At 49.3% G+C, this 17,761-nt stretch overlaps 2 protein-coding genes across 5 annotated transcripts in view; one reads left to right on the top strand and one right to left on the bottom strand.

The window, feature by feature from the left end:
• Nucleotides 1-10: 10 nt before the first annotated feature.
• ZC2HC1C (zinc finger C2HC-type containing 1C) lies at nt 11-7,003 on the top strand. Its single transcript, XM_050955731.1, has 3 exons — nt 11-94; nt 1,714-2,998; nt 4,380-7,003. Exons 2-3 carry the CDS (start codon nt 1,721-1,723, stop codon nt 4,638-4,640), a joined length of 1,539 nt encoding a protein of 512 aa, XP_050811688.1. The 5' UTR covers nt 11-94; nt 1,714-1,720; the 3' UTR covers nt 4,641-7,003.
• A 965-nt stretch (nt 7,004-7,968) lies between these two features.
• Nucleotides 7,969-17,761, bottom strand: part of NEK9 (NIMA related kinase 9) — a 39,380-nt gene continuing 29,587 nt past the window's right edge. For 3 of the 4 annotated variants that reach the window (XM_050955662.1, XM_050955664.1, XM_050955665.1), the window contains 4 exons: nt 16,287-16,477; nt 11,976-12,140; nt 11,010-11,222; nt 7,969-10,523 (listed from right to left, as the gene is read on the bottom strand). In XM_050955662.1, coding sequence (XP_050811619.1) covers nt 10,401-10,523; nt 11,010-11,222; nt 11,976-12,140; nt 16,287-16,477 — 692 coding nt within the window. In that variant the 3' untranslated portion in view covers nt 7,969-10,400. The remainder of the gene's footprint in view (nt 10,524-11,009; nt 11,223-11,975; nt 12,141-16,286; nt 16,478-17,761) is intronic. The other variant, XM_050955663.1, reaches the window with a different exon arrangement.

The following is a 17,761-nucleotide window of genomic DNA, read 5'->3' on the forward strand; positions in this document are numbered from 1 at the left end:
AGAGCGACCCCGGAGATAGCGTTGGCGTGCTGGTTTCCAGGCAACTGGAGTAAACAGGCGGGGCGCGGGGCGCCTAGCGCGGCCGGAGGCCCAGGTGAGGATGGCGGTGACGGGGCGTTTGTTTCCCCGGGGTGCGTGACGGCAGCACCTCGCCCGGGGAGGCAGGCAGGACAGGGGGTTGGGTGTCGGAGCGTGTCTGGACAGCCTCGCTCGCCGCAGGGCGTTTTCTGTGGTGCCGAGCACCTCCCGACCCCCTTCGCTGACGGGGGGGATAACGGGGGCCGGGCCGGGCCTTCCCCACGCGGAAAGGAGGCAGGGTGCTTTACCTAAGGGCCCGGTTCAAGTCCCGGCTCAGCAGCCACCTCTCTCGGAGCAAGCCCTGACTGGTCTCCGTCTCACAACGCGGCCTGTCTCAGCGGCTGGGGCACGGAAATATCCCACCAAGGAACGTGACCTCATTGATTTTCACTGGCTGGGCTGAGAGAAGGGCAATGAAGGAAACAATCATCAGCATCAGCTGCACTTTGCAGGTGCTGTCAGAATTCATTCAGCTTCAGTAACCTCGGGCTGTCGGTTAATATAAGGAAAAGTGTGTGTGTTATAACAATAAATGCAGTTTAGTCTGACAGAGTCCCTGCAAACCTGCCCCATTCTCAGCCTTGTTTGCAATGTGCCACTTAGAGAGGTTTTGGTGAGTTCTAATATCAGCAGAAGGCTATAGCCTCCATTTCCTGCTCTCAGTGGCATAGACTTCCCTGCTGGCTGAGCACATTCCTTCTGCTTTTATAGCAAGACATTGCACAGGCAGGGAAAGAAGCAATTTTACAGAATTCAACAGCTCCATTAATGTCCTTTGGGCTAGTCAGCGTACTGCCTCTAGAGCAGGGGTGGGCAAACTACGGCCCACAGACTGAATCCGGCCCGCCAGTCGTTTTAAACCATCCCTTGAGCTCCTGCTAGGGAGCAGGGTCTTGGTCTTGCCCCACTCCAGCCGGGGAGCAGTCAGAGGCTACTCCACGTGGCTCCCAGAAATAGCCATGTGGCCCTGCTCCGGCACTCCAGCTGGGGCGCAGGGTCAGGGACTGCTCCATGTGGCTCCTGGAAGCTGTGGCTCCTATGCACACCAATTGCCCCGCTGCAGTGGCCCTCTCCGGTGCTTCAATGGGAGCTGCAGCTGCGGTGCCTGCAGATGGGGCAGCATGCCTCTTGCACCCCTGAGCCTCTCCCCATGTCCCAATCCCCCTCACACTCTCCAAACCCCTCAATCCCTGCCTGGAGTACCCTCCTGCACCCCCAGCCCCACCCCAGAGCCTGCACCCCTTTACACACCACAACTCCCTGCCCCAGCAATGATCCCCCCTCCTGCCCTCTGAACCCCTTGGTCCCAGCCCAGAGCACCCTCCTATACCCAAAATTCCTCATCCCCAGCCCCACCCTAGAGCTCACTCCCCCAACCCATCCCGGATCCCCCTCCTGCACCCTGAACTTCTCATTTCTGGCCCCACCCTGGACCCCACATCCCCGACCTGAGCCCCAACCCCAATTTTGTGAGCATTCATGGCCCACTATACAATTTCTATTCCCAGATGTGGCCCTCAAGCCAAAAAGTTTGCCCGCCCCTGCTCTAGAGTATAGATTTTGGGGGAGGAAGCCTCAGCTTGGGAACAAACATGTCTGTAATGTCTTTGTTTTTGCCCCAATGTTCTGTGGCAGGCACTGAATGGCTCAGCTGCAACTGGCTGTGTGTCCACCTGTGGATTCTATGGTGGCAGCTCCCAGTCTTCCATTAACAGGGCAGAAGAGATACTATCCCAAGGCCCTTGGGCACCAGTCCCAGCTAGAACACCTGAAGAACAACTTCCAGCAACAGCTCTTGCGTGACAAGGAGGAGAAACTGAAGGATCTTTGCATCTGCAAAAGCCGGAGTTATTCCTGCTCTCTCTCTTCTGGGAGCAGCCAGCAGGACTCTGGACAGGGAGGCTTCTACTCTGCTGGACCCCATAGCAGGTATCTCACCAGCCAGACCAGTATTTTGCCCTCCAAGTGGGCAGCCAGGCGGAGAGAAGGGGTGGATCGATCCTACCCTCTGAAACCAGTCTTTCACCGCAAGGCTGAGAGCATTCCAGTGGTCAGCACAAGTCAGCTCAGGAGCTCGCCACCCATGGCTGAATCTCCCAGCAATAACTATAGCTCAAAGAAAAGAGGGAAGTTGCCAGCAGCCAGGGCCCAGCCAGCTGTATTGCCATCTTCTTTGGCAGCAGAGCAGCATAAGCAGTCAGCCACCCATCCAAGCAGAGCAGATTTGGGTTACATCCAAAGGCTGGAGGCAGCTGGGCAGAGCCTGGAGGAGGAGATCCGGAGGAAAGAGGTCCTCCTCAGGGAGAAGCTGAGGAGAACAGAGGAGGAACTCAGGAGGATCCAGAGAGAGAAGCAGCAGGTGGAGGTAGAAGAGAGAAAGGAGAGAGAGGGTCTGAGGATGCAAGAGAAGAAAGCAGCAGGGCTTTCTGGGGGGAACATTTTCAGGGCTACAGCCAGGCCCAGTGAGGGGGACTGTGGTTGGGAGCAGTCTCCAGAGGATGCCATGCCCGTGCCAAACAATACCCACCTTCCCCATGTGCAGGGCATAGAGAGACTCAAGAAGGGGCGGCTGGTGGCCAGCAACAGCAAAATTCAAGAGCACATGGCTTTGGAGAGCATGGCCTCCTGTTCAAAGTTGGTCATGAAACACAGCCAGGGTCCACCTGCAGCAGCCTCCTCAGAACAAGATCCTGCAGCAGAACTGTTGCATTCACAGGGTCCCACTGGCAGGGAGCAGGGGGAGCTAGGAGAGTGTGGCTTCTGTGGGCGTAAGTTTCTTCACCTCCGGCTGGAGAAGCACGTGAATGTTTGCAGCAAGAGCCAAGGCTCCAAGAGGAAAGTATTTGACTCAAGCATGGCGAGAGCCAGGGGAACCGAGCTGGAGCAATATCAGCACTGGAAGGGTAAAAACCCCACCCAGGTAACATGCACTTCGAGGCAACTGGCTGGCCTGGGGGTGGGTCAGTCCTTCCCCCTTGGAATCCTCTTTAAGAAGCATGGAATTATACCTGTTTTAATAATACCTACTATGTCCCTGACACTCCATTCAGGCCCACTAGAATATCACCAACTTTAGGGGATAGACCAGCAATGAGCCCATGCACAGGACCCAGCATTAGAAGGTTTTAGGTGCTTGGTTTAGGACACCACCGCTTCCTGGAGATAGTCACCTGATCTCCAAAATAATGAGGGGGTATGAAAGGTAGGGCCCTACTAATTTCACAGCTGTGAAAAACGTGTCATAGGCTGTGAAATAGCCCTTCCCCGTAAAATCCAATCTCAGGGTGCTGTTTGGAGTGCCCCAGCTGGGGGCTTCTAATTCAGGCTGGGCTGGGGAGGGATGGTACTTGTCCTTCCCCTGCACAGCTGCTCTTGGTGGGGAGATCAGACCCACGTCCAGAGGCAGCACAGAAATAAGGGTGGTACACCCTCACTTCTGTACTGCAGCAGCCCCAGAGTTGGGCTTGAGGCTCCTGCTAGGGCAACCATGGCTTCTGCTTGACACCCCCCCAAATTGGCCTGGGCTCCTGGGCACAGTTAATCTACCATGGGCCAAGACTAGCAACTAGGAGATCCTGACTGGGGCACTCCCAGCAGCAAGGGGGAAATCAGACCCACCTCCACTTCCCATAGGTGCTGGAACGGGGTGCTGCAGTTGCTGGCTTGAAGTGGTTTCCATCATTTACAGGGTTTACAGTTTTGCTTAATGACTCTCAGCACCCCCACTATAAAAATTATTCCAACACCTATGCCACTTCCAGGACTTTTACACTGTGCAAGGGGTAGAACCCACTGAAAGGGGCTCAACCCACTCCCACCAGGCTAGGATCCTCCCATCGGGGGCAACCTCTTAGTGTTGGGAGGGGTGGGGGATGTCTGCTGTGCTTAGGTTGAGGGAGCTGCAGTATAATTGGAGCTGCTATTGGGGGCAGCCTGGGACCTGATCTAAAAGCCTATTGTTAAAACAAACCAATGGGAACATCAGCTTCCCTCAGCCACGCTCCAGCAGCCCCTGCCTGATGTATCTTGGACCCATTGCTGCAGGTTCCCTTTAAGTGGCTACTTTCCCCTGCTCCTCCTGGTGACTGATGCCTTCCCTTGGCACCCACCATCTGTCTCCACTGTCTCAGCTGCCTTAAAGGGGTGGTACCAATCTGGGGGTTTGCTGAACTGGAGGTGGGTTCAGGGCTGAGTATGGGGTTACGCCCTCTATGAGAAGATGGTGAGTAAAGGCAGAACCTGGAGCCAGCCCAGTCATAGCTCCTGCCATCTATACTAACCACTCTTCCCCCTCTGTGCAGAATGAGCCACCCAAGAACAACTGGAGACAAAAGCATGAGTCTTTCATCCGGACCCTGCGCCAGGCCCGTGAAATGCAGCATGTGATCTCCAAAGGGGGGAAGCTCTCAGACCTGCCCCCACTGCCCCCTGTAGAGAACCCAGACTATATCTCCTGCCCCCACTGCAACCGCCGCTTTGCACCCAAGGTGGCTGAGAGACATATTCCCAAGTGCAAAACCATCAAGAACCGACCCCCTCCACCACCACAAAGGAGACGTTAAGGATGACACACTGCAGTGAATCCCAGCTCTCTCTCTCTCAAAGTGGCTTCCATCTAGAGCAAGCTTTGTGTTCTCACCATCCCCCAAGCAGACTGCTAACTTTTAAGATATCCCCATGTAAAGTGAGTAAGGAGCTCAGGCCCCATGAACAGAATACTAAAATGCTTGTACTTTGAGCTGCAGCCAGTGGTTCCTGAGTGTATGCAGATAGCTCTGAGAGAGTTTAGGCCACTACCCTACTGCTGCTGGTTCCCGAGTGTATGCAGATAGGTCTGTGAGAGTTTAGGCCACGACCCTACTGCTGCTGGTTCCCATCCCTTCCCCTTCTACAGCTCTTCACAAAGAGTTCAAGTTCTCTTGGTTGAAGAGATTGCTGGGTCTTGGTGTGAGTGGGAGGAGATTACCATGATGTCCCTTGTGTACGGAATGGGGATGTCGATGGGACAGCTGCAAGGGAAGAACCACCATGGCTGGCTGGTCCTCAGAATCATGATTAGCTGCTATGGGCAGGTGGTGGGGATGAAAGGTTGAGGGCTCTTTCCTCTGATATGAAGTAGTACAGCGTGGGGCAGAGGTCATCCAGAGCTCACAGATGGAAAGAAGCCCTTTAGTTAGGCACCAACAATGTGCTCAGCCTTGAACCAGTCACACAAAAATACCCCTAGGCTGCTGAGCTCAAACTGATATTTGTATGTTAGCACCCTGATTGCTGAAGAAAGCACCTGCCTGCAGAACAGCTGGGGAGTGGGCTAGAATTCTACTGCTGTTTAGCTACAGATGCTGGCACACGAGAGCCCCCAAAGATCAGCTCTCCAGCTTCCTCTGCCAAGGCTGTGTGGGGCTCTCTCTGGGAAGAGGGGGTGGGAGGGAGTTTTCAGCTCCTGCAGTAGAGAGACCTTGTGTGGGCTGATACAGTAGTTTGGATAAGTCAGGAAAGGTAGTTTCCTTGCAGAGAGAGGGAAGATAAATGACGTTAGCAAGCTAGAACATAATGTACAAACTACAACTTTCCTTCCCTCTGTTTCTAACAGCCCCTGGAGGCAGAATCCAGAACTGCTTCCCTCTCTCAGCTGCTTTTTGTGCTCAGTCCTGTTTATTTTCTGCATTGGTTTTGAGCTGAACAATGAAAACTGAGCAGGCAGGCTCATTCCATGCTCCTCTTGCAATAGCCCACAGGAGGATTTATTTAGCTTGTTTCCACTGGAATTCATGAAAATCCTGGGACTGTTTCTATTGGACTTGGGGTCAGTAACATTTTGCTTTTCAACATCCAAAAACCTTAGTTTGGGGCCATGTTTGACATAGCATCTCTAATCAGAACAGCAGATTGGGGAGGGAGACCCGTAAAATGCTGCTTCAGCACAAGAATTCCTTGGGGCAGAAAGCTTGCAGAGGGGCCTCAGTAGCAGAGGAGCTATGCACGACCAGCCTCTTACTGTTTGGAGAGGCACCTTTCATCTCAAGTGTGCTTGTTCCAGCATCAACTGTGGAATAGTAAAGACTCCTAGAGCTCGGTCAGAGCCTTTAGGCGACAGGGTGACTGTTACAAAGGGATTACTTACCAGGTGCATGAACTTGGACTCAGATGCAAGATTCTTTCCAGCCTCAGTTTTCCATGGAGAGCATCCAGGCTGGCAGATGGCTTTAGGCCCCATGTAAGTAGCAGGTTGTTCAATACTAACGTAGCCCTAGCAGGTGGGTCACAAGCAGTGTAGGGATACCAATAGAAGACCAAGTAATTAATGAGAGGAGAAAATGAACAAAAAATGCCCAGTAGCTTTTACTTCAAGGCCCACGGTGATCCTGCCCCAACTCAGCACAGCCTGGGGAAGATACACAGGGGCCAGATTTAACTAGGCTTAGTCAGTGGCTGGATATGTGGAAATAGTCCTTGACTGTGAGGTGTGTAATAGTGTCCCAAGGAAGTAGGAGACCTCCTGTCCCCAAGATAAGTGAGCAAAGCCCCCTCCCTTGGGACACTAGGGTAGTGCTCAAAGACCCCAGTTAGGGTTAAAGCTGCATGGTTCTGGGCACTGTACAAGTATTGAAGAGTTTACAGCCTAGGAAGAAATATTAAAATCCAGACACAGGGTCTGAAATGGGTTCAGCATACATGCAGGTGATCATGGGAGGCCGGGCGCATGGCTTAGTAACTCCATTTCTGGTTTTATTGTGGGATAGCAGTGAGGTCACAGGAAGGCAGGAGAGGAGTAAATAGCAAGAAAATGGGAAAGGGGGGAGAGTGGAAATTCATCTGAACTGATGGATAAACGAATGTTTAAAATAAACTAAACATGAAACGAGTTTAAGAAAATCAGTACAGTAACCCCTGTAATGTGTTTATATTAAATCCAATTTTACAACATCCTCACCCTGTTCTTAATGTGCCAAAGGCTGTTGGTGTCAACAATGCTGATCTGCATCACAGAAGTCAGCAGGGGAAGTTGGTAAGGACAATGGAGCTTTTAGCTGTTGGGAAATTGTGGGAGGCAGTTTGGAATTGTGGGATAAACACATTAACTACAACTTTCTGCTAAAATGATGAGCAGATTAAATAGCTAATGTTGACATTGAAGTTGTAGGCCAAATTGTCTGCTGGGGTTACACCACTGAAGTCAGTGGAATTATGCCAGGAGATAATTGGCTTGCCATCTTTATGTTTCAGAGTCAACAATGGGCAGTTCACTGCTCTTGTTGAGCTACTGTTTCAGTTCGTCTGCAGACTCAGGCAGGCACACAGACACCACGGAATACAGGAGGCCCTGATTAAAACCTCCAGAGAAGCAAGGGAGAATCAGAGTTTTTATGTTCTCTGTACAGCATCCAGCACAATGGGACTCTGATCCATGACTGGTGCTCTTAGGTGCTCTGGTAATGCAAATAAATCATCAGAACTGGAAGCAGTGCCGCTTATTAAAACTGCTGAATAGGTGACTCTGGGAGACTTAACACTCCAGTAAAAGCTGTTCTAAGAGAACCAGGATTTTGTTCCTTTGGAGCCTCTCTCTTCCTGCTGCTCATACCCCACATGGTACCATTGGAGCTGTGGTAAAAATGGTATCTTCATCAGGAAGGGAAGCAGCATCAAGAGACCAGGTCTCTCATGGAACACACAGCCTCTTTTCATGTAGATGTCCCTAGTAATGCAAAACTTGCCACTTTGTCACAGCAATGAACCTTCTCCTAAGCTGAGTGCGTGCACACTTTCCCCACACCTCTTGGTGGAATGAGAACACAGGAGACCCTGCTCCAACAGGAACCTGCCCTGAGCTGAGATTCTGCCTGGAGCAGAGGTGGGAATATGCACAGAGTCAGGACGCACTGGAGAATTAGTTTAAACATTTATTTAAACAAACTACAAACCACTCCACTCTTTATTCTTTCAAAGAAAGACAATGACAAACTAGTTATTCTGCCAGTGTCAGAGCAGGCATAAGTCGTGTTCCACTATAACAACTCAATAGCAAAACTAGCAAGAGAGACTGACATATGGAGCTAGCAATGCAAAAGGGGGAGAAGTAAAAAGGGTTTTGAAACTGTTCAAAGGCACTTCTGCCCACTTGCCCTTCACTTTCCAGCCCAAAACATAATGCTGGGTTTAAACTGCTTTTTTGGTTGCATAGCTAGCTGGTGTGAAAATCAGTGGTCTGTAATAGGCACCACTTGGATAGCGTGAATCCTCTAAGGCACATATGAGGTTATGGAGCACAGGACACTTTCTGCCAGGGATCTGAATCCTCTACTAGACCCAAGGGGAATCCAGTCTTCCCAACTGCAGAGCACTGAGAAATGAGGATAGCAGTGCACTGCAGGAGAGCAACTCCCATCAGCTTGGTGCTTGCTTATTGGACATGGCTTAGGCTTAGCACTTCACTCCTTCTCAAAGCCACTGCTGCAACATGAGAGACTCCATCTCCACTGCAGCAACAGAATTCTTATGCTGGGACTCCTAACCTAAAAACTGGCTCCAATACATATGGGAGAAGAGAGGGCATAGTCACCAACAGTAACCAAGCAACCCTTGAACTCCTGGCATTCAAGACCCTACACTGGAGCTGTCTCCCTCCTTCCCTCCCTATAACAATAAGGACAGCCAGATTGAGGTCTAAGTCTGCCCAGGTTGCTGCCCAGAACAGAATGCATTTGATTCAGCTCTAGGATACTACAGTGATAGGCACGAGAGAAGATCCTAAAAGAGCACTGATTCCAAGCATGACACTTTGGCATCTGTCCCCAGACAGAGGATTTCATCAAGAAAAACGTTAGCACCCTTAAACAGTCCCCACAAAGGAAGAAAAGTCTAAGGAAGGTGAAACAGCTCTCATTGAAAGATTCAAGGCAACACTAGAGACACCCTGGTGATGGGGACAGTTTTAGGGATAATGAAATCACAGTCCCACCCCACTGCACGGGAGGAGAGGACTCTGCTTCCTAGAAGCCCCACCCTGGGGAAGGGGTGAGGGACTAGCTTCCCCCTAGAGGCCCTTTCCAACCCAAAAATCCACCCCAAGTCAATTAGCTAAACAATTTAGAAAAATCTAATCTCATTCCCTACTAGGGATATGGGAAAGTCCCAAGTGTCAGGCCACTTCAAGTTCCTTGGGAGAGAACCTGGTGCAGCTAGAGAAGGGGTGAGCTTTAGACTGAGGCCTAACCATATACTGCCCTTGGGAAAGATACATTCTATGTGCACTGCAGTAGAGACCCATGCTGAGAGGGCAGCTGTGCTCCCACTTTGTCAAAACAATGGAGTGGGGTCGGGGGAAATACTGACGAGGCCGACACCAGCATGGAGACTGTGTGTCAGCCTATTGTGAGGGAGAAGTAGAAGCAAAGCCAGGAGCAGCAATGGACTCGCTCTGAGAAACCAGACTTGACAAGAGGAGCTCTGGCACCCAAAACTAGTTGAACAGATGGAGTAATGAGTGTGACACAACCTGAGATCCAGACACACCTTTTCTGGTTAGGAAGCAGCTGGTCTGAACTCAAGAACCCTATCTCAAGCAGTTCCCTCTGTTACAACTGGAAACTACATCCAATTCTCGTGTTTGTGCAGTGCTTGGAGGGTGAAAAGCACTAGCCAAGTGCTAGGTCCTCAGAATAAAGCATTTAAACTTCATCTGTAGGACTAGGGCACACAGCTGTATGGCTAAAGGCTGCACCTCAAGTCAGGGGCATGCTTTCTATCACCATCTCCCCACTGCCTCCAGAGTAAAACACATTCAAAGCTCTGTTTGCCCATGAGCAGCATTGAGCTGTCCCACAGGCTAGAGCCCTGTCCATTGCCATAATGGCCGGGAGCAGCTCAGAGTTCAGCACTCTAAAGTGAAGGTAGGGGAGTTAGAGTTCAGCCAACTTCCGTTCTCAATGGTTCTCTTTCTCTCACCTAGAAGTGCAGCGACTAATGCTGGGGTCCCAAGGGCAGCTCTCAGGAAGCAATGAAACAAAAGGGCCACAAGTTGCTACTGGAGCCATCAACATGATGGGTCCAGGGTCGTCTTGCCTCAAGGGCAGGATTGATGGATGAGGTACAGAGAAGAGCTGCTGCTGCCATAATCACTGAGCTGACCATGGCCTGGAGCTCAGGGCCCTGCCACTCTGAAAACTCACTCCTAGACCATATCACCAAACGTACATGGGTGTTGCTCTGGAGCCTCCGCCCTCGCTCCTTATCTGTGAGTGACCTGAAGCCAGGAAAGCCGCTCTCTGCATTCAGTTAGTGTGTTGTGAAGTTGAATGGACCCCAGCAGGCTCAGGAGACTAGAGGCTGGAGCGGCATGAGTCCGTTCCCAAGAGACACCAGGAATCTGAATCCAAGTCAGTTTTTGGATCCGTTTCCATCTCTTCTTTGGCTGTCTGGGTTCCTTTGGAATGAGCCTGCAGCTGTCCAGACAAAACAGTCAATCACTCCCAGAACTTGGCTGCTGGCCATACACAATTTGCTGGCTACTCCAGATGCAAGTTTCTATCACAGAGAGAGCTACTATGGCAATCCCAGCCAGGGCACACTACATCTAACTGCTCCCTTCTTCTTGGACAGGAGAAATACAAGTTGCCTAAAGCCCTTTAGGCACTGAAGTGCCCGCCTCATGGCTGTATTACTATTATATTATTGCCATAGGGTAAACCAGAGTGTCTTTGCAGTTGACAAAGAGCAACAGGCACAAGGAATTTTTACCCTACACCCCTCTGCTCTGTCCCATCTCCTCCTGGCTTAAGAGATTTGAGTTTGATTAAAAGCTCTTCCTCTTCTCCTCCCCTCCCCCAAATCCAGCCAGAGTCAGGATCAAAGTTCTCTACCCCCACACACAACTTCCAACAGATGTGGGAGTTCTCAGCCTGAATGCCCCATCCAAGGAATGTCCTCACCTGCTGCATTCCCTCCGTCCCCCTGCAGAACCTCTGGAGCTGGGCACTAAGACGACTGGTTTCCTCCTGCAGCTTCTGTTGATCAGCCAGACACTGTAACACCAAGCCCTGCAACCGCTCCACCTCAGTTTGCAAAGTGCTGCACACACAGGCTGAAGCTGGAGATGCTGCCTTTCCCTCTACACAGGGCAGGGCTAGAGTTGAACACATTTGCTGCAAAGAGAGATGGGGGAGTGAGTTTGTATGTGTGTGGAACATGTGAAACCTCCCAGGCCAGTGGCTGTCTGTGCCATGGTGAGAGAGAATGAGGATGGAAGATGGCACCACAGCTGCTGAAGCTGCAGATTTTCAAGTGCTAAGTGCTGGATCCTTCGGCAGCCAGGTCAGCTCGATATTAACCCTTATGTTATTCACTGCCAATTCCCCTGACCCCAGACTTGGACACACCTTCCTCCCTCTCCCTCTTTGCAGCTGTTGTCCCTACCTGCTTGTCATTCTGAGATCCTTGTTGATGCCTCCCCACCCCAGCCTAATTTCCCAGGTGAGTCGGGAATTAGCACCTCATCTAGAGATGGCAGCACTGTAAACTCCTGTATAATTTCCTGCCCTGTCCATGCTTCCCAGGTTCCTCCCTCCCACTGGAGTCTCCCAGCATGGGGTTAATATTTTCCCCAGATGCGTTACCTGCATTTTTCTTAAGCTGAAACTCATTTTATTTCCTGCCCATGTGTTTACTGTCTCTTGGATTTCTTTCTCCTCACTGGTATTCACAACTCCTCCCAAGTTAGCATCAACTGTGATCATCATTAACTTGCCCTTTTCCACTCTCATCCAGACCATCAATTAGCCTGACCCAATGGCCCCCACTAGACCTCCCCACAACTCAAACGTTGCCATTTGTGCTCCCATCAGCTCTTAGTCAACCTTCATTCATTGTGGGAGATGTGGTCTTAAGATATATGTTACCTGGGGCTCTGTCTTGGGCTTGTTGAATTCTGCAGGAGCATCAGAGGCCGCTTTGAGTCCTTGCAGTTCCACGTAGGGAAGAGTCTCCTTTTCAGGCTCGGAAGAGTCTGTGCTCATAGGAAAGGGGCTGTCAGGCATGGGGATGAATTCAGCATTCTCCAGTTCCTGGACACACACAAGCAAGCAACATTGTATCAGAGATTCCTCATGCTCCTAAACACCCTGCATCTCTTCAGTCAGGACACCAGCACCCTCTTGTGGTGGAAAACAAGATTATGGCTTAAGGGCTCATACAGCAGACCCCTTGCTTGAAGTCAGACTAGCAGCGACACTCTCCTCTGGATAGTAGCCTGGGACAGCACTAGGCTCTCAGATCTTCATTGGGGTGAACTCCACACCATTCCTGGTGTGGGCTGGTTGGCCAACAGGTCCCATTTATGTGACCATTTAGGTGTGCAACAATTCTCCAAAAAGGGCCATACTAATGTACTCACCCTACACACGCCCACACCATATATAACTTGAAAGCTTATTTTATGAATGTTTAGAAGAGGCATAAAATGAAGTAGTCAAGTGGTGCCATAAGCCTGTAGACAAGGTGAAACACTGGTATCTTAAAACAAAAAAGTGTCATTTTCTGCACAGTTCCAGAAACACTGCAACAGGACCATAAGTACAGTTTTTACTGTTTAACTTAATTTCAGCACCTTAGTGTAGTACTTATTGGTCAAAGCTACCAAACAACAATATATTAAAAGATTTTTTAGTTTCGCATGGGCAAGTATTTTTTTCAGAAATGAAGCTGTTTAGAATGTGGCAAAAAATGGTGAATATCAATATCAAAGTATCTTACAAGTGATAAGGTATAGTTTTCTATACCTTCAATTGAAAATTTGCTGATCAGATCAGTCTCATACTGAAAGTTTTGCACCAGTAGAAGCAGATTGCATGCCTACAGTTTGTGCTGCATAGTAAGTACACATAAATGTATGTGAATTTCTAATATAATGCTTCTCCATCTGTAAGCTATTGTACATATAATGTAGCATCTAGTCTGCTTGGTAAAATATTTTAATTTGTAATTGCCTATGCGTGCAGTACTTGCATTTGAAATATTCTAGAAACTGGCTTTTTAATTCAGTGACACTTATGCAGAGCTCAGTGTTAGAGATGATAATACACAGAGCCGTAATATAAATATGCAAAAGCTATGGGAGAAAGAAGTGGCCTAACGAGAAGTAATGAAGACTTCTGCACTGAAGGATGAAGAGCATGTTACAACTCTTATCAACAATGTCATCAACTATATGACAAACCCATTTGACCTGAATCACATCCGAAGGAGTTTATCAAGCTATTTGCTGGACTGCATGTAAAAATCAGGTGTACAAGAGTCTACTGAAAACAGCAGATGTCGGTGAAGAACAAATACAGACTTATGAGAGGGGCACTTGATTCTGACAGGACATATCTTTTTCAGCTCAGTCAAGAAATCTGGCATCCAAAACATTTTCTGACATGGCCAAGACCACCAAGTTTAAGTCAGGCAAAGGAGGGAAACGTGCAGCAGCTATTAGTCCTAAAATTGTTTTCTGCAGAGCCCAGTCCTTAGCAAGATGCAGAGATGATGTTTCAATGGCAACTCTTCTCAATCACCCAATAGGACCTGTGCCTGTGTCCCTCTTCCATACTGATGAAACAATGAAAAGAACAGATAAAACTGAATTAAGGCATCAGCTGGAAGCTCAAGTTGGAAGACTCCATGAGCAAAGCGCATACAACAAAGAAGCCAGAGATGCCATGGCTGTCATACAGCTGATGGCTGGAGACTAATTCTACGCATTCGATGAATTACCTGCTGAGTACCTAAGGCAGGTCCTAAAAGGATTTGACAAAGCCAATTCTGTAATCAAAGTCTTTGACAGATATGGCAGGAACTTTGTGAAAACTGCTGACACACAGTGCTGGACAGGATCTAAGGCTGGATGCAAGAAATACCAGGTGATTGGTGGATGCCCTGTGCCTCCACGGAAAAAAATTCTGAATGTGGTATCCAACAGGCGGTCACTTCTAAAATTCCTCTATGAATATAGGGTTAAAAATGCACCTGAGTGTGCAGGAGCACACCCAACACAAACATTCCTTTTTGCAGAAGGCTTTTCTGATGGTGAAATAAGCAAAGGCCATCACCAGTAGAGGGTTTTGAAGTAGTCCAAGACTTATACAGCACTCAAGAGAAAGAAGACAAAAAGATACTTTTGCATGCTGTATGTACCAATATAGATTTTGGCTCTCTATGTGTCAAAGGAACCATATGAAGGTTACCTGATACACAAGTTTTGATCCTTGCTGTTCATTGCTTTCCAAAACTGGAACACATAGGTAACATGTAGGCACCATTACCAGCAGAACGGACAAGCACTGCTTCATATCTGTGCATGCAATTTGTGATGCATTCACTCTGACTTCTGCAACGCACTTCCTGCTGTACATGTATTAACAGGATGTGTCTGTATCAGCCCTGTTTAGTATTTAGAAAAAACTGTGTTTAATGTTGTCAAAACAAAGGTACCGTACCACTTCAGATATCTTGCCAAATCGGGAAAGAGTGATGGACAAGCTGCAATTTCTGCACCAAAGAAGTTGGTAGCAGTGCTGTCTGACCAGCATGAGAAAGAAAAAGACCCATAGAGAACCGAATTGCTTATGCCTCAATCTAGGCCTGAGGACAGTTCTGAAAAGCACATAAAAAGTGCACCTTGGCAAACAAATATTTGAATGTCCCCACAAATCGGTAAACCAGCTATTGGATCACTATTGCAATGTAGAGAATGAACTACTGCCTGTACTTTTCAAGGGCCCGATAGCAGCTGAGTTTCTACAAGCCCTTATTTGTGCCTGTATCAGTAAAGGTTGTTGCACAATCTACTGCGTCTGTAGTCAGAACAATCTTCCCTGCACAGAACTGTGTATAAGCCAAGGCAATGAAGACTATGTTATCCCATGCACTCTTGACAGAGATCATAATGATGAACAAGATCTTGACTGGAGATGTTACCAGCGCTATTACATTTCAATGATACCTGTGAAAATGTGTTATTAGATTTTGTTTCACCTTTAGATTGATGATGTGATGCTTTGGGTCACAAAGAAATTGAATTTTATGTCTTGCAATAACACCTAGAGTCATTAAACTAACAAATGTATGCAAATATTTCAAAGTGGTCTGTAGCAAGGTGGTCACCTGCTCCCTGGTCTGGAAAGGGTTACAGTCAACCCTGGGAGAGGGCTGGGAGCTAAAAGCTAGGCTGATTAGGGAAGCAGCCACAGCTGGGCCATGGCCCAATCAGACCTCAGCTGGCCCTGATAACAGGGCTATGAGCCAGGAGCTAGGCACTCTCACTCCAGCTTCAGGGGGAGAAGGACCTAGCTGCCTGGGAGCTGAAGGTGCAGGCAACAGAGCAGGGCTGGGGAAAAGTGAGAGGAGCTCCTGCCTGGCAACTCCCCAGGCTGCAGGCCCTGTGCAAGGCCAAACCAGGTACTGGGATTGCAGGGGGCAGCCCAGGGGTTAGGCAAAGACAGCAGGTCCAAACCCCCTCTTTGCCAATGACGAATGGCTTGTACATTGCAGTCTGCCCCAGTGAGTGGGGGCTAGATGGAGACTGGCAGTAGCCATAGACTGAGGTGAGGTGGAGATAGAGGGTTAAGGGTTCCTCAGGGAGAGGAGACCCAGATCTGTGGGGGTACTGACAGAGGGCAGCACCCAAGGTAAAGGGGCACTAGGGTCTAGGAAGGACATGGAGGCCAGCGACAGGTGGGACACCAGCCAGCAGAGGGCGCTCCAAGGCTGGAAAAGCCAATTCCCTGGAGGACAGCAGGAGGTGCCGCACCAGAGACTTGTTGTATTGCTACATGGTCATTTTGGTGTCACTGTTTATCCCTTTTCTATGGTAACAGCGCCACTTGACGGCTCCACATTGTACCTCATCTTAAAGCAGACGTGATAAGCTTTCAAATGATGTATGAGGTGTGTGGGTGTAAATAGCGTACATTAAGTTGACCAAACCAGTGGTGTTGGCTGTGTGTCTAAATCCAGGTACTACCACAGAACAAGAAGTGCAGAGAAATGCCAATCTGGTGAAGAGGAGGTCTCTTATGCCCTCTGGTGGGGAATTAGAAAGGCTGCAGACAGTTTAGAGAGAAGCCTCTTGGAGCTCCTCTTGCTGGGCTCTTTGAGGAAAAAGGGGCAGCTTGTTCTCCATTAACCGTGATCCCTGGGATTTTAGATAAATTCATGAGGCAGTTTGTTACCTTACGCAGCCAGCCAGGGCAGGAGCTGCTGTCGGCATTGCTGTCCCCCATGGCCTCTGTTGCACTGACCCAGCCCCCCATTCCACGATCTGCTTCCATGGTTCCCCGAAAGCCTCCACTTGGATCAGGGGTTTCAAATTCCCGTTCATTTTCCTCCTCCTCTCCTCCACCAGTTGTGGAGCTCTGAGCCACTGGCAGACAAGAAAGAGAAGCAGCAACCTTACACATTTCACTGGCTCTGTCAGTTCAGGGAATGCAGCAGGTGCTGGATTCCAGATGAGGCAGATAAAAGAGAAGAGGAGGTTATCCTCCTAGAAGCTACTTTAACTGCAGAACCCTGAGGGTGAGTATTTGCCTGGACTGTCTCCTTCCAGCCATGTAAGTCATAAAACACCATGCCACCCTCCCCAAAAGTGACCCTCTGCCACACAATCTTGCTTCCTGGCCCCACCTCTCCCAACCCCAAAGTCCCTGGGTGACTCTAAATAGGTAACCACCTCCTTGTCCATCAAGCTGCTTCCCTAAGTTATAAGTGGATAAGGAAAAGTTATTAACTTATTCTCATAATACAAGAACTAGGGGTCACCAAATGAAATTAATAGGCAGCAGGTTTAAAACAAATAAAAAGAAGTTCTTCATGCAGCGCACAGTCAATTTGTGGAACTCCTTACCTGAGGAGGTTGTGAAGGCTAGGACTATAACAGTGTTTAAAAGAAAACTGGATAAATTCATGGTGGTTAAGTCCATAAATGGCTATTAGCCAGGACGGGTGAAGAATGGTGTCCCTAGCCTCCGTTCATCAGAGGATGGAGATGGATGGCAGGAGAGTGATCACTTGATCATTGCCTGTTAGGTTCACTCCCTCTGGGGCACCTGGCATTGGCCACTGTCGATAGACAGATACTGGGATAGATGGACCTTTGGTCTGACCCAGTATGGCCGTTCTTATGTTCCTGTCACATAAAGGGACACTGACAACAAATGCCTGGACTGATCAGACAGAAGAGTTGACTGCTTTCCCCCCCACACACACACTATCTCCTTGTCTTCATCTCTGTAGATACTCATCCAGCTCCACCACCTCCACAAGCATCCAGCCCAATCCTATCAGCCTGCCCTGCCTTCCTAACCCTTCTAACACAGTCTGTTTGAAAGTTAATGATGTCGTTGCCACTTTGGTGAGAGTTACTGAACCACTGGCACCCCAGGCTAAGCTAACTAGACACAGATCCCACACTGTCCAGCTCTCCCACCAGAAGCCTCTGATCTTGCCCTCCTTCAGTCCATCCAAAATGTTTCTGCCAGAGGTGTCCCCTCCAGCAGCTGTCACCATATCACCTCCCTTTACTGATCTCCTCTTGCCTTTCACATCAAGTTCAAACATCTCATGTTAAAGGCCCCACACAGCTCAGCTCCTGTTTCCATCTCTTCCTACTCCTCTCCCATGCTGTTCGGATCCTTCCCCTTAGGCTTGG

Source organism: Gopherus flavomarginatus, chromosome 5, assembly GCF_025201925.1.
Source record: "Gopherus flavomarginatus isolate rGopFla2 chromosome 5, rGopFla2.mat.asm, whole genome shotgun sequence".
NCBI classification, from domain to species: Eukaryota; Metazoa; Chordata; order Testudines; family Testudinidae; genus Gopherus; species Gopherus flavomarginatus.